The following is a 16,511-nucleotide window of genomic DNA, read 5'->3' as shown; positions in this document are numbered from 1 at the left end:
GTTGTTTTCTTTCTATTGTACTCAAAAGGTTAACTATGATTTTTAACTACTGTCATCTAATCTGGGGATCTCAAGTGCAATACTGCAAAATAAAACTCCATTGTGGCTGATTACCTGATTATGATAGACCCACCAAGCACTAGTAATTACACGTGCTTCCCATGCAGCACTGTAACAAACTGCCATTGTGCCAGCTTCTGTCAATGTACGCGGAGGAATTGGTTCCCCTGTATATGAAGAATAATATCAATAAGGCTGTTCATGAGGAAAAAAAGTAGCAGAAAGATCAGTTGCAACATTGAACAGTAAATGAATTGACCTTTTTGGTTCTTGATGACACAGCTGGTGGCACCATGAAGGTCAGCATGTACATAAACATCACCTAGAAAATAAAATCAAAATGATGAAAAGAACCATCATAAAAATAATGTTAAAAAAATAGCAGTGCTACAAATGGCCTCAGTGATCATAGGTACAGGAAGGGGTGAAAATGGTTAAAGTTCTTGATTACTATTTCTATGGACAGTAAAGGCCAATGGAGTACAATTGTGTGTACATTAAATAAGGAAGATGCTTAGTTTTAATGCATTTTTGTTTTGAATAATTTGTCAACACTTACCATTTTGGCTCACAAGGATAATAGCCATGAACAGGTATTGGAGGATGACGGGCGAGAGGAAATCTGTAGAATCAGTTGACATGTATGGGATTTTACAGATTTCCCAGAAAATGTGCATACAGGTCCACATTTAATTTCCTGGAACCCCAGGAGATTTGTACAGGCCTGTGGCACAGATTATCACATCTAAACAAGCAGTCAATGCTTTCAGAAGAGGTGGCGTGGGAAGAAAAATGCCCTTCTCAAAGCAGTTGAAACACAAAAATGAGGAAGCAATGCTTCAGTTCTACAAAGTCAGACCCCCAACTGGAGCTGCATCCAGGTTTGGGTACCAAACCTCAAGAACCTCAAGCCTGCAATACAGGCTCACCAAAATGAGACCAGAGATTAAGAGGTTGTTATGTAAACAGTTTGCATAAACTTAATTTACAATTTGAGGTTTGAGGAATGAAGCTTTAAATGATTAAAGGATTCAATAGAGTTGATACAGAGAAACTACTTCCTCTGGTGGAGATGGTGGTGTAGTGGTATTGCCACTGAACCAGTAATCCAAAGGTCCAGGCAAAAAGTCTGGGAAGGTGGGTTCAAATCCCACCATGGCAGCTGGTAGAATTTAAATTTAATTAAAAATCTGGAATATAATGCTAGTCTCAGTGTCCTGGTGACCACTATCATCAATTGTTGTAAACACCCATCTGGTTCACTAATGTCCTTTAGGGAAGGAAATCTGCCATCCTTACCCTGTCTGGCCTACATGTGACTCCAGATCCACAGCAATGTGGGTGACTTCAGTCAAGCAAGCCACTGAGTTCAAGGGTAATTATGCAACAAATGCTGGTCTTGCCAGTGTAGCCCACATTCGAATAAAGAGTTCAAAAAAGGGAATCCAGAACAAGGGATATAATTTTAAAATTAGAGCTATGCCGTGTACGAGTGAAATCAGGAAGTACTTTTCTACACAAAGTGTAGGGGAAATCTGGAAGGGTACAGATTAGCCATGTTCTAAAGGAATAGCAGAACACGTTCAACAGATTGAATTGGCATCTCTGTTCCAATGTCCAGATGTTATAGAAGACTTGTAAATACTACAAGAGTTATTAAATACTTAAGCTCCTGTTAAGCAAAGTTGGTAGTGGTTGAATCACCATCAGCAATTTCTACTAAAATATATATCAATTGCAAATTTTAAAAAATTTTAATAAATGATTCAATGTTATTTACAAAACTACCATTTGGAGGTCTATATAAGTAATTTCTCTGCAGTTTTTTTTTTTTACATGGTTCACATCTGAAACATTAATGTTTTATATGAGTCAATCCCCCCCCCACCCCCCGCCCCCCTGCCGAATCACCTTATTTTTTCCACTTTGCAATTCAGAATTCATAAATAGCTCTCATCAAAGCATCAGTATGTAAAATATTAAATAGTATTGAAGCAAATATCTAGCTCATGGTTCATGTTTAGAGGTGATTTTTAGCTCTGGGAAGATTAAAATTTAACTGTAGGAAATGGGATAAATGCAACACAAGTAGCTTGGAATCCATGGCTTTTAAGGGAATTTAGAGGCTAGATCTAGACAGAATTTTGTGACTCACAGTGGACACTGACATTTAGGTGGGTTGTTGAGAAATCTGTGGGATCTATCTTGGTTGCATCTGCCATTTAACGTGTGCAGTGCGGTGTGTTCGACCTCAGTTTGCCTGTTAATTCATGTTTACCTTAAGTTATTTCTAAATGTTAAAGCATAAGATAGATTGTAGAGTGTTTTGCTTTTCTGACTTTGTATAGTAAAGTTTATTTTCTTTATTTAAAACTGTGGAATCTTGTGGCTTTATTCTCTTAGTGGGTAACTAGGATTTCAAACTTTGTTTACTTTAAACAAAAGGCTAACCAGATTGTAACAGTATCAATAGGTAAGGAAAACCCATATTACTAGTTTAGCTTGGCATCACTCTCCCTGGCCACTACTGAGCAGAGCCAGACAGTTCACACCCTGGTATCCTATGTGAGCCCAAGACGAGCTTCCAACCCCATATCCATTCTATAACCAAGACAGCTACTTCCAACTACATGATATTGTCTGTCTCTATCCCTGCCTTAACTCTTCTGCTGCTCAAACTCTCATCCATGCCTTTGTTACTTCTAGACTTGACTACATATACTTAAGTTCATTGAAACTCTACTGCCTGTATCCTAACTTGAACCAAATTCCATTCATTCACCTATGTGCTCATGTTTGGCAACACTCCGATTTTAAAATTCTCAGCCTTGTTTTCAAATCCCTCCATGGATTGTCCCTCCAAATCTCCAAAAATTCTAAAGCCTACAACCCTCCTAGCTCTCTACTTTCCTTCAATTCTGGCATCTTGCTCATCCCGGATTCCCTCTGCCCCATCATTGGGCACTATGTCTTCAGCCGCCTAGGTCCTAAGCTCTGGAATTCCTCTGTAAACCCCTCTGCTTCTCTCTCTTTTCCTGTAAAACACTCCTTTGTGGACACTCCAATGGTCTCGTGATCACCCTCTTCCAGCCTCCATATACATTAAGTCTTTAAAGTTGAATTTGTTTTCAGTATTTTTTTGTTAACTACAATTATGAATCATTCTAAATCTTGTGCCACCTCTTCTATTACCACCTCTTCCAATATCTCTCTCTGTGGCTCGTTGTCAAATTTCGTTTGGTAATGCTCATGTTGAAGCGATTTGGAATGATTTACTACATTAAAGGTGCTATTTAAATGTAAGCTGTTATTGTTTAGGAATCAAATACCATAATGGGAGTTGGTGAAACGTAAACTTAGAAGAGTTAAGTCAAGAAAAACATCTTTATTCAATGCCTGATAATCTACTGAGCTATGTAACAGAGACAAGAACATTATGCAAAATTAGATGGCTTGAGAGAATTGGGAGAATTAATTTACTGGACGAATGAACTTTGAATCTGAATGCAACTCAGACTCTTCTGTTCTTAATCCTCTTTTCTAGAAGATGCCTGGGACAGTTTAAACAACTTATCCCAATTCCCTGGCAATTTTGCATTATGCATTGACCACACAGAATTGTGTGTCAATAAATGTGGATGCAAAAAAACAATAGTCTCTGGAAAAAGAAAACAAGCAGTACATACAAACCTGATTTAAGATATCGCTTGACAATCAACTCATTTTGCTGCTGATCTCGACCTGCTATTACGAGGTAGTTTTCACTGCTGATAAACCACAAGAATTTCTCAAACCTATCAAAGAAACCAATAATAATTAACTATGATAAATTAAAACCATTTTCTCTCACATCTCAAGCTAGCCTATTATAACAGACAAATTGGAAAGCTAATAGCAAATCTTATACAGCCCAGAGTTAAAAGGATTCACTACAAATTTACAAAGATAATGTTTCAGACACAGGAGTTAAATATATCTTCCTCCATACTTTAAAATATTTGTACCAAGAATCTATTGAGCTCTGCCTTAAAAACACTCAAAGACTCTACTTCCACTGCCTTTTCAAGAAGAGTTCCAAAGACTCATGGCCCCCAGAAAATAATTTGCCTCATCACCGTTTTAAATAGGCAACCCCTTATTTTTAAACCGTGACCCCCTAGTTCTAGATTTTCCCACAAGAAGAAACATCCTCTTGAAGACCCCTCAGGATCTTATATGTTTCAATCAAGTCACCTCTTACTCCTCTAAACTCCAACGGAGACAAGCCTTGCCTGTTCAACCTTTTCTCACTAGACAACCCGTCCATTCCAGGTATTAGTCTGGTAAACTTTCTCTGAACTGATTCCAACACATTTACATCCTTAAATAAGGTGACCAATACTGTACACAGTACTCCAGATGTGGTCTCACAAGTGCTCTGTATAACTGAAGCATAACCTCCCTACTTTTGTGTTCAATTCCCCTCACAATAAATAGTAACATTCTATTAGCTTTCCTAATTACTTTCTGTACCTGCATACCAGCCTTTTGAGATTCATGCACCAAGACACCCAGATCCCTCTGCATCTCAGAGCTCTGCAATCTCTCACCGTTTAAGAATAAAAAAGCATATTACCAAATGGACAATTGCAGTTTAAAAAAAAGCACTGAAAACAAATTTAATTTTAAAGACTTCAAACAGATGACTGGCATCCGTACTATTTCAATATCCAATCTAATAACACATTGACCCCAATTTTACAGGACTCACTGCTGAGCTTGAAGAAAGCTGCCCACAAAGATCAAGCGATCTCTGTGCACGGGTTTCCCCTGTCAGTTTGCAATTGGTGCTAAGTCAAGGGGAACTTCAGGCATCTACCAACAACTTGATACCATCAAGCAAGGTAAACAGTGAATCACATTGAGGTATGCTCATAGACAGTAAACTACGAAGTAAAAGGCAATGATATTTTCAAGTTTAATGAAAAGCTTCAGAGGAAAAACAAATGGTTGAGGCATACACATGGGATTAATGTCGAACCTGAAATATCATAAACTTTAAAAAGAAACATCTTAAATAGTGAATTATCATAATGGAGAAATTTGATATTTCAAAAATATAGAAATACTTTTCAGGGCCAATGAGGCAGTTCCGCAGAGATTATGGACATAGTACACCATTAAAAACCCAACTGTACCTTATTCAACAAGGTGCAACCTATTGGAGGAAGCCCTAGAAGAGTATAGAATGTGTAGGGGGGAAACTTAAAAAGGAAATTAGGAGAGCAAAAAGGGGGCATGAAAAAACATTGGCAGGTAAAATAAAGGAAAATCCAAAGTTATGTTACAAGTACATTAAGAGTAAGAGGATAACTAGGGAAAGAGTAGGGCTCATTAAAGACCACAGTGGTAATGTGTGTGTGGTGCCGGAAGACTTAGGCAGGGTTCTAAATGAATACTTTGTGTCGGTGTTCACAAGTGAGAGGGACGATGACAGGCAGAAGGACTGTGATATAATTAAAGAAATTAGCATGGAAAGGGAGGAGGTTCTAGGTGGTCTGGCAGGCTTAAAAGTAGAAAAATCTCCAGGCTCGGATGAAATGTATCCCAGGCTGCTGAGTGAGGCAAGGGAGGAGATAGTAGGGGTGCTGGCAATAATTTTCAATACCTCTCTGGCCACAGGAGAGGTGCCAGAGGACTGATGGACAGCCAATGTGGTACCATCATTCAAGAAGGGAGGAAGGGATAAACCAGGTAACTACAGGTCAGTCAGTCTAACCTCAGTGGTAGGGAAACTATTGGAAGCAATTCTGAGGGACAGAATTAACCTACACTTGGAGAGGCAGGGATTAATCAAGGCCAGTCAGCATGGTTTTGTTAAGGGGAGGTCACGTCTGACCAATTTGATTGAATTTTTTGAAGAGGTGACCAGGTGTGTAGATGAGGGCAATGCATTTGACATGGTCTACTTGGACTTCAGCTTTTGATAAGGTCCCGCATGGGAGACTGATAACGAAGGTAAGAGCCCATGGGATCCAAGGCAATTCGGCAAATTGGATCCAGAATTGGCTGAGTGGTAGGAAGCAGAGGGTGATGGTCGAGGAGTGTTTTTGTGACTGGATGCCTGTGTCCAGTGGGGTTCCACAGGGATCGATGTTGGGTCCCTTGCTGTTTGTGGGATATATAAACGATTTAGACTTGAATGTAGGAGGGTTCATCAGTAAGTTCACGGATGACACGAAAATTGGTGAGGTGATAAATAGTGAGGAAGATAGACTTAGATTACAGGAGTATATAGACGGGCTGGTCAAATGGGCTGATCAGTGGCAAATGGAATTTAATCTGGATAAGTGTGAGGTGATGCACTTGGGCAGGACAAACCTGAGGTGTCAAATAGGTGACCCTATTATCCTATGAAAGGAAATCTGTCATCTTTACCTGGTCTGGCTACATGTGACTCCATAAGAAATAAGAGCAGGAGAAGGCCATATGACCCTCGAAACTGATCTGCCATTCACTATGATCATGGGTGATCTTGGGCTTCAATTCTACTTTCCTGCCTGCTCCCCATGTCCCTCAATTCCCTGGGAGACCAAAAATCTGTCCATCTAAGCCTTAATTATATTCAATGATGGTGCATCCACAACCGTTTGGGGTGGAGAATTCCAAAGATTTACAAACTTTTGAGTGAAGAAATTTGTCCTCATCTCAGTCCTAAATGATCAGCCTCTTATCCTGAAATTGTGCCCCTTTGTTCAAGATTCGCCAGCCAGGGGAAACAACATCTCAATATCTACTCTGTCAAGCCCCTTCATAATCTTGAATGTTTCAATAAGACCTTTCATCTTTCCAAAATCCAGAGAACATAAACCCAATTTACTCAGTTCTCATCCCACAGCCATGTGGCTGACTCTTAACGGCTATCTAGAAGGCCAGTCAGTTGTATCAAAACATTACAACAAAGGTGAATAAGAATAAAACTGGACCGACCATCCAGCATTGACCTAGGAAACTGGATATGACAAAAACATACCCTGCCCAATTCACTCTCCTCAGTAATATCTAAGAACCTGTGCCAAAATTGGGAGAGCTGTCACACTGGCTGGTCAAGCAACAGCCTGACATAATCATACCTTATAGCCAATGTCCCAGATACCTCCATCACCATCCCTTGGTATGTCCTGCGCCACCAGCAGACCAGACCCAGCAGAGGTGGCAGCACAGTGGTGTACATGTGGGAGGTAGTGGCCCTGGGAGACCTTAATCTGATTCCGGATCCCATGGAGTCTCATGGCAACAGGTCAAACAAGAGCAAGGAAATCTCCTCCTGATTACCATCTCCTGCCCTTCCTCAGCTGAATATGAATTAGTACTCCTTCATGATGAGCACCACTTGAAAGAAGCACTGATGGTAGTAAAGGCACAGAATGTACTCTGGGTGGGGGACTTTAATACCCGTCACTAAGAGTGGCTTGGTAGCTCCACTACAGACACAGCTACCTGAGTCCTGAATGACTCAGCTGCCAGACTGGGGCTGCAGCAGCTGGTGAGAGAACCAACAAGAGGGGAAAACTTACTTGACCTCGTGTTCATCAATCTACCTGGCACAACCAATGGATCACATCAAAGCTCTGCAGTCATGCCACATCCAGCCATGAATAATGGTAGGCAATTAAACAACTAAATGGAGTCAATGATAGGGGAGCCCAGCATGTCAGTGCAACTATCTTCAGCCAGAAGTGCCAGGTGGATGATCCATTTCAACATTCACCAACATCATAGAAGTTCGCTTTCAGACAATTTGCTTCACCCCATGTGCTATTAAGGGCTGAGGGCGCTGGGCCCTGACAGCATCCTGGCTGTAGCACTGAAGATGTGCCACACTCCTAATCAAGCTGTTCCAGAACAGCTAGAATGCTGGCATCTACCTGACAATGTGGAAAATTGCCCAGATATGTCCTGTCCACAAAATGCAGGACAAATCCAATCCAACCAACTACCACCCCATCATCTACTCTCAATCGTCAGTAAAGTAATGGAAGGCTTTGTCACAGTGCTGTCAAGTTGCACTGACTTAATAATAATCTGCTCATTGGTGCTCAGTTTGTGTTCCGTCAGGGTCACTTGGCTCCAGACCTCCTTACAACCTTGGCTAAACATGAGCAAAAGAATGAAATTCTGGAGGTGAGGTGAGAACAATGGCCATTGACATCAAGGCAGCATTTGACATATATGGCATCAAGGAGCCATAGCAAAATTGAAGTCAGCAGGAATTGAGGGGGAAACTCTCCATTGGTTGGAGTCATACCTAGCACAAAGAAAATGACTGTTATGGTTGTAGGCCAATCATCTCAGTCCCAGAACATCTCTGCAGGTTTCCTCATGGCAGTGTCCTAGGCACAACTATCTTCAGCTGCTCCATCAATGATCTTACCTCCATCACAAGATCAGAAATGGGGATGTTCAATGATTTTTGCACAGTGTAAAGTACAATTTGCAACATCTCAGGTACTGAAGCAGTCCATGCCCACATGCAGCAAGACCTAGACAACATTAAGGCTTGGGCTGATAAATGGCAAGTGACATTCACGCCGCACAAGTGCCAGGCAACAAGGAAAAATCTAACCATCACTCCTTGACATTACTATCGCTGAATCCCCCATCATCAACAATCAGGGGGTTACGAATGACCAAGAACTTAACTGTGATGTAGTACTCACCACTTTCCTAGATGAATGCAGCTCCAATGCTCGACACCATCTAGGATAAAACAACTTACTAGGCCAGAACCTTATCCACTTCCTTAAAAATTCATTCCTTCCACCACTGGCACACTGACAGCAGTGTGCACCATCTAAAAGATGTGCTGCAGCAACTCAACAAGGCTCCTTTGACAGCACCTTCCAAAACCATGGCTCTACCACCTAGGACAACGGCAGCAGACGCCTAGGAATACTGCAACCTGCAATTTCCCTCCAAGCCATATACCATCTTGACTTGGAAATATGTCACTGTTCCTCAACTGTCATTGGGTCAAAGTCCTGGAACTTCCTTCCTAACAGAACTGTGGGTGTGCCTATACCACATGGACCACTGTGATTTAAGATGGCAGCTCATCACACCTGCTCAAGGGCAACTAAGGATGGGTAACAATTGCTGGCCTTGCCAGCACACTCACATCCCATGGAGGAATTAAAAAAAAAGAATGATTCATTGTTTTGTAGGGTTTCCAAGCAATGGCTCACTTGCTAGCAATGACTGGTCATTCATCCATCAAGTGAGCTTGAGCACCAACTGAATATTATATTTGGTGCTTTGTACTAAACAAACCAAACAATGATTCGCCTAGTGTTAACTTGTCTGCCTTTAATTAAAGAAATTTTAAAATTACAGGTGTTTAAGAGATCTAGTCCAGATCACAAAGCAGATTCATTGTTATATGCCCAAGTCCCACTATTGTGATAGCAGGTACAGATAAATAGGAGTTAACTTCTGTATAAAAGAAGGCAACAAGAACGATTAAGGCAGTGACTTACACCACTGAATCCTCGAAAATAAGCACAGCAGACCCAAAATTGCAACACTGATGCATGAAATGTCACATAAATGCAGGGGTGGGGGTGGGTTGCAGATGTTCATCGTCTGAAATCAGGCCAATCAAAGGGAACTTTATACTGAAGTTAGCTTTGCTAAATGTTTGATGTCAATACCAAGTGCGTGAAATGGGAACCCATTCAACTTCCCATCACAACCATCCCTCATGCTTCACTGATGTATTGACTTGGTCTCTTTTGTTGACTTCTTCACTCTCCTCTCCCTTTGAAGAGGCACCTGACCCTCCCAGTAATAGCACTGTGAAGATTAGGAAACGGCTGTTTGGGGAAAATATAGATACCAACCCACATCCTCTAACATTGTTTTATGCACCACAACAACCTGGGAATCCACATTTAAAATGCAGTTAAATCATTCCCACGTGAGGTTTTGCTTAAATCACTTGTTTTAATCAGGAATGCAAGTTAGTTTTCTTGCCAAATTTACTTAAATCCATTACTCCCACCCTGAGTCAACTGTATTATTCACGTTGGTGTTATTCCCAGTCTGTCTTATTCAGAACCTACTTTTACTCTAGCCCACTTAATAAATGAATTATCAAAGACTGAAGCAGTGTGTCCAATTATTAGTCCAATTCAGCAAGCACTCATTCTACATGTATACAATAAATACCACACAACCAACCAATACACTTTTCGCGCCTTCTGAATTGTAATGACTGTCTGAACTTCTTTTAGTGTCCTTTTTGTCTTCTTTTCTGCTGATTTAAATGCCTAAAAGAAAAACAAATTAAGAACAAATTATAAATAAAAAAAGATTGAAGGTTTTTTAAAAAATTAACTGACTTAATTTAGCCATTTTGAATCCGAAATCTGTAGTACAAGTAGAGATCAGTTTATAATGAGTTAGAATAATTAAATTGAAAAAATGAAATTCCAACATGGTCTCTAGACCAAATGGGATACATCCTAGAATAATGAAGAAAATTAAAAGATATGGACAAGGTTCCAGGTAATATATCTTTAAAGAACTCCATAATCCTAATTTTTAAAAAGGAGCAAGATGTTTATTGAACAAAGGGTGAACAAGTGACCCTTGCTTGGAGTCAAAATTAAATTCTCTGGCACTAATGACATAAAGACCAGAATTAAAGATAAAATCTCTCCTCTCCACCCCAATTTATTTTCTTATTCACAGATGATGGGGTGGCAACATTTGAAGGTACCTTCCTGCCGTACAGAAAGAAAACAAAATCAGAATTGAAGTTGTCACTAGGTCACTCTAGTGCACTACGTGGCCAGTCCAAAATTGGTAGAAGTCTGGGACCAGATCACCAGCCCCTGAACCACAAGGGATCTATAGCCCAGAAAAATCCATACCAGAAAAAAGGGGAGAGAAATACGTGTTGACCTTCTAAAAAGTGAGAGAACTTAATTTGCAATTCCCCACTTCTTGCTTTTCACATTGTTGCTCTAGACACGATGGGAGAGAAATTCAATAGAAGTGGCACTACAGAGGCATACGCCAATCCCAGGTGAGGCAGTGACACAGGCCACTACCTGTGCAGCCTACGCAGCATTCTTCATTGATAATGTTCTTCTTTCAATGTGGAATATTTCCTACCTTTTCTGCAGCTTCAACTGTCTTCTTTTCCTTCTTCGCTGCATGTCTTTTGTGATCATAGTATCTGCACCAAAATATCATTTGAAAAATAAAACACTTACAACATAGTTAACATATTAACTCCCTGTTAATCACCCGCAATTAATATAATAACAACAGGCATTAGAACAACTTGTTCCAATTTTTCTATTTTCATTATAGAATGACTCCTATGACTGTATTCTTCAATTATTATAGCTACATTAATATGTTCGGCTATTGTGAAATCTGTTTATTTAACTACAAATCAGTAGCACGAGGTAATTCAATGCAACGTTGCGCAGAACAGTAATGCACATGATCAGGCTGGCGATACATTAGTTTTAGCTTGGAAACTGAAAAGCTAGTGAGCAGAGACTAGAGACAAAGAAGAACAATGAGCAGATCACCCCAACCCATCCTTATGCAATTTTCAGTAAACAATTCGAGCATTGGTGGCAGAGTCCTAACAAGTTACAGTTTATCCCTGCTGCTAAAATTGATTTGATTCATAGGAACCTTGAGGCAGAAAAGAAGCTTACATAAAATTGGGGATTCTTGGTAATTTATTGTACATGGGAACACTTCAGAATGTGTAAAATCAAGATTTACATTTCAAAAGTGTGAAATGTTTAAGATAGCAGTCCATGATGCAGTGTTCTACGAACCTCAAAACATGATTTGAAGTTTTATCAATTTGTTCATACTGAAATTAAAGAGACTAGCTCATCACTAATGGTAAGTTACGGATGTGCTTTCACATACAGAAATCATGTTATTCATAAAATCTTCTACATGTCAGTGATTTCAATAACAATTGATAAATTAATTAGAAAATCAGTTTATCCAATATAGCTTCAGTCTTAGAGGTATTTTAAATTGGAATAGAATAAAAATTCTAATTTTAAAGTTAAAACAATTGTGTTTAAATATTCAATTTAGGAGAAAGTATCAGAGTCTCACAGGTAATTTAGGTTTTCTAGATGAATACCTACTTTTTTGCATTAGCATATGCAGACAGACCAAGATCCACATCCACTAACACTGGTCTGTTTTTTTGTAGCATTTTCTTCTGTTTCCTTTTGTCCTTTTTCTGCTTGCCTTTTGTTTGTTCATTTTGAACATCTTCATCCAGATCCACAACATCTTCCTGATCTTCATCATCAGTTATGTACGGGTTTCTAAACAGAATGCAGAATTAAAATTATATACTGTACAGTGGTTACTGACATAGGCTACACAATAATCCATTAGGCAAGCAAATGCAAGTTCCTCTCCAAGCCACACACCTGTCCTGACTTGAAACTATACAGCTGTTCCTTCACTGGTGCCAGATCAAAATCTTGGAACCAGCTCCCTAACAGCAATGTGGGTGTACCTACACCACATTAATTGCAGAGTTCAAGAAAGTGGCTCACCACCACCTTCTCAAGGGCAAATAGGGATGGGCAATAGATGCTGGTCTTGCCAGTAATCCTCACATCTAATGAAAGAATATTAAAAAAATCCTAGACCATCCCACTTTTCTGTCCTTGAAAAATATATGAGGCACGAAGAAACAGAAATAGCAATAAGGTAAGAAGAATAAACCAAGATACAGTCTCTGACATCTTATTTTCTATTCAATAGAACTTTGAAAACATTTTATTAATAAGAACATAAGAAAAATCAAGGGTGAGATGGCAAATGCAAGGCAAGCAGATCTCCCTATTTGATAGGCAGTCACAATCAGCTCTTGCGCAAATGCAGAATGCCCTGGACTCAGCAGAAACAGGGTGGTACAGGAGTTAAAATTGAAGTAGACCCTGTAGCTATCTTAAAACTAGGCAACTGAGGCACCTGTCCAATTCAGGTAACAGCCTCATCAATTTAATCATATATTGTGGACTCATCATGGCCTACTACACACAGAAGCTGTTGTGAATGCTCTACTCAGGAGAAGCTGTCAGCCCTGAAGCAGATACCCAAAAAGTTCTCCTCAAAGCCTCACAAAAATAATTTGAGCCATTGCAGTCACTGGCTCTCCCATTGTGTGTTCCCAAGAACTTAACAATGACCTGACTTGCTGCTGGCTGAGCAGCCTCTGGGCCATCCAATATTGCGCTAGTCCAAATCAGTCTCTGGAAAATGGTTTGGAGCAGGCAGCCCATTAGTTTAAAATAAGGCCCAGTTGTTAAAATGGACTAGGCCTCCCAGAGTACGGAGTTAAAATTCCCCTTACGGCTTTCATCTGTAAGTAACTGGTTATTTAGAAGGGTTATTTAGAACTACCTCACAAACTGCCTTGGCAAGAATAATGATTGGGCTGGTTAACAGGACAGCAAATGTCATCAATACTTTGAAAGAAATTTCTTTTAAACTCTAAAAGGGCAGTAGGCACATGGGAACACCACCATCTCCAAGATACTCTCTAAGTCACACAGCATTAAGACAACTACAGCAACTTGTATTTATATAGCACCTTTAACATAATAAAATTTCCCAAACACTTCACTGGAGCATTATAAAATGAAGTATGTTATTGAGCCACATAAGGAGAATTAGAACAGATGATCAAAAGCTTGGTCAAAGAGGTAGGTTTTAAGGAGTGTCTTAAAGGAAGAAAGCAAGGCAAAGGCACAGCCAATGGGTGGAGCAATTAAAATAGGGATGCACAGGAGGCCAGAATAAAAGGAGCACAGATATCTCAGAGGGTTGTGGGGTTGGAGATGATTGCAGATAGAGGGAGGGGCAAGGCCATGGAATGATTTGAAAAAAAGGCTGAGAATTTTAAAATCAATATGATGCCAATATAGGTCAGCGAACACAGGGCTGAAGAGAAATAGGACTTGGTGCAAGTTAAGACATGAGCAGCAGAGTTTTGGATGACCTCAAGTTTACAAAGGGTAGAATATGGGACCCCAATCAGGAATGCATTGGAATAGTCAAGTCTTGAGGTAGTGAAGACATGAATGAGGTTCCAGCAACAGATGAGCTGTAATGGGTGAAGTTAGAGGTAGAAATAGTGGTCTTGGTGATGGCAAAAGTACGAGATTTGAAGCTGATCCTGGGATCAAATATGACACCAAGGTTGCAAACAGATTAATCTCAAACTGTCGACAGGGAGAGGGATGGAATGGTAGTTAGGGAGCAGAGTTTGGAGTGAGATCTGAAAACAATGGCTACAATCTTCCCATTACTTAATTGGAGGAAGTTTCTGCTCATCCCATACTGGATGTTGAACAAGCAGTCTGATAATTTAACAACAGTGGAGGACTTGGTTAGGTCAATCAAGTTGTCACCACCATACGTGTGGAAACTAATGCAGTGCCTTCAGATTATGTCACCGAGAAACCGCATGTAGGTGAGTAGGATCCTTGGGGGAGAAAGATCCTTGGGGGTGTAAGATTTTGATAATATACCAAGTTTAGGATTTTTTATGAATTAGGACTAGCATTTTGGAATTTCACATTCACCACACTTTAAATAAACTATCTAAAGTTCTTGCCTGCTGAAGGAGAGGTAATTAAATAGTTAAAACAGGGTGCTATCACAATTTGCAGCTGTGAGGCAGTTTAGATCAGCTGGAACTGTTAGTCCTGTGAGAAGAGAATGTACTGCTGCCTGCTGGGCCTGAGAAGTTACAGCATTCCCTTTGTTTTAAAAGTCACACTCAAGGCCTCCTAACAAGTAACGGTTCTACTCTCAACATGAATCCCTCCCTATGGTGATAAGGGCTAGCGTAACACATATACCTTTCAATTAGATTAGTCTTTCAATACTTTGATCATTTAAATACATCAATAGAGTAAGTCATTTATAATTTAGAAAGGTATCCACTTTGCTTATCTTTCTTGTGCCACACAACTAACACCTGGTACTGAGAGGCTGCAGGATGTACATAAGCAAGTTCCCATGCTAATGCAAAAGACAACTAGCCCACAGTTTATGATAAGGATGTAACATGGTTTATGGGAATCACATCTGTACTTTTATTCATGTAACATCCAAAGATAGCACTGAGTACAAAGAATAAGCAACTGTCCCTGATACAGATATGTGACTTAAGCCATAATAGTGTAGAGAGAAGAGTGGCCTCACTTTTAACCAATTGAAAGAGTTAATATGAGCTGTGCCCTAATATGGCATAAGGAACCTCAGAATTAAGGATAAAGATCAAAGGTTTCAAGACATCGTTAGCACAATCATACCACTGCTACTATGGTGACAACTCTCCCAAGATACAGCTCAACACTGAATCAGGCAAAGGCAAAAACTTGCCTGTATTGTCAGCACCTGAGGGAATTCAGACTCCTGGGGGTGGCGGGGGGAAAATAAGAATACCCTTGCTGTCTTTACTGTCTTTTGTTAATTATATTTACCATTATTGCTTAATAAATTTTACTTTGCCTCTCTCACTTGATTGTACCTTGTAGGTCAGCTCAACGAGACCCGCAGAAATTGTGGATTTGAGATACAAAGTTAAATTGACTAAAGTTACCAGCAGCCCTGAATTTTAATCAAGTTCAAATTCTTACTGGGGATACAAGAAGTTACCATGCAGGAAAAGAAACCCATCATTGTTAGTGATTCTTTGGTTACAATTAGATAGGTAACAATGGAACCAGGTGAGAGTAGTCCCAGCTGAATAAAACTGAAGAGGCTCTGGCGGAAGATGATTTGGTCAGGCTTGTCAAAGGCTGCAGATAGGTCAAGGACAGGAAGGAGACTTTTACCCTCTTTTACAGTCACATAGGATTGCATTTGTGACTTTGATATGAGCAGTTTCGGTACTCTGGCAGGGGCAGAAACCTGATTGAAGGGATATTTTCCTGACACGAAAATATATTGCCATTTCTTGAACAATCAATGTTAAAATCCTGGAACTGCCTTTCCAACAGCACCGTGGGAGCATCTTCACTACACGGAGTACTGAGGTTCAAGAACTCATGTAGTTAGAGATGGGCAATACATGCGAGCCTTGCCAACGATGCCCACATCCTGTGAATGATCAAGAAATGAAACTGCACAGTGTTCTGTGTGGTCTGTCCACACACCAAATACTGTATTCAGTTCTGGTCACCAGGTTACAATGGAGGAAGTGTGAGAAAGACACATGTGGTTGTTCCAAATGTCACGGATCTGAGTTATTAGGCAACACTGGAGAAACATAGTCTTCTAGTTTGGAAAGGAGGGAGTTGAGAGGTGACTTTATATAGACATACAAGGTAACTACAGAAATAAACCCAATGGCCATTTCTTGCCTTAGGTACAAACACAACATGTTACGTTAAACA

The 16,511-nt window shown here is 40.1% G+C and overlaps 1 protein-coding gene and 1 long non-coding RNA gene across 5 annotated transcripts in view; one reads left to right on the top strand and one right to left on the bottom strand.

Annotated features, from left to right (window-relative positions):
* The window catches only part of LOC121292185 (nuclear export mediator factor NEMF-like), a 103,105-nt gene that overhangs the window by 31,264 nt on the left and 55,330 nt on the right, over positions 1-16,511 (bottom strand). For all 4 annotated transcript variants that reach the window (XR_005946210.1, XM_041213837.1, XM_041213838.1 and 1 more), the window contains 6 exons: positions 12,231-12,416; positions 11,218-11,281; positions 10,279-10,367; positions 3,751-3,854; positions 320-382; positions 115-227 (listed from right to left, as the gene is read on the bottom strand). Coding sequence is in view for 3 of the 4 variants with exons in the window: in XM_041213837.1 (XP_041069771.1) it covers positions 115-227; positions 320-382; positions 3,751-3,854; positions 10,279-10,367; positions 11,218-11,281; positions 12,231-12,416 (619 nt within the window). In the remaining variant the exon portion in view is untranslated. The remainder of the gene's footprint in view (positions 1-114; positions 228-319; positions 383-3,750; positions 3,855-10,278; positions 10,368-11,217; positions 11,282-12,230; positions 12,417-16,511) is intronic.
* Positions 1-16,511, top strand: part of LOC121292188 — a 45,439-nt gene that overhangs the window by 15,966 nt on the left and 12,962 nt on the right. The gene's annotated exons all lie outside the window — the stretch shown is intronic.

The sequence above is a fragment of the Carcharodon carcharias genome, chromosome 20, assembly GCF_017639515.1.
Source record: "Carcharodon carcharias isolate sCarCar2 chromosome 20, sCarCar2.pri, whole genome shotgun sequence".
NCBI classification, from domain to species: Eukaryota; Metazoa; Chordata; class Chondrichthyes; order Lamniformes; family Lamnidae; genus Carcharodon; species Carcharodon carcharias.
This window is presented reverse-complemented; position numbering and strand designations above follow the sequence as displayed.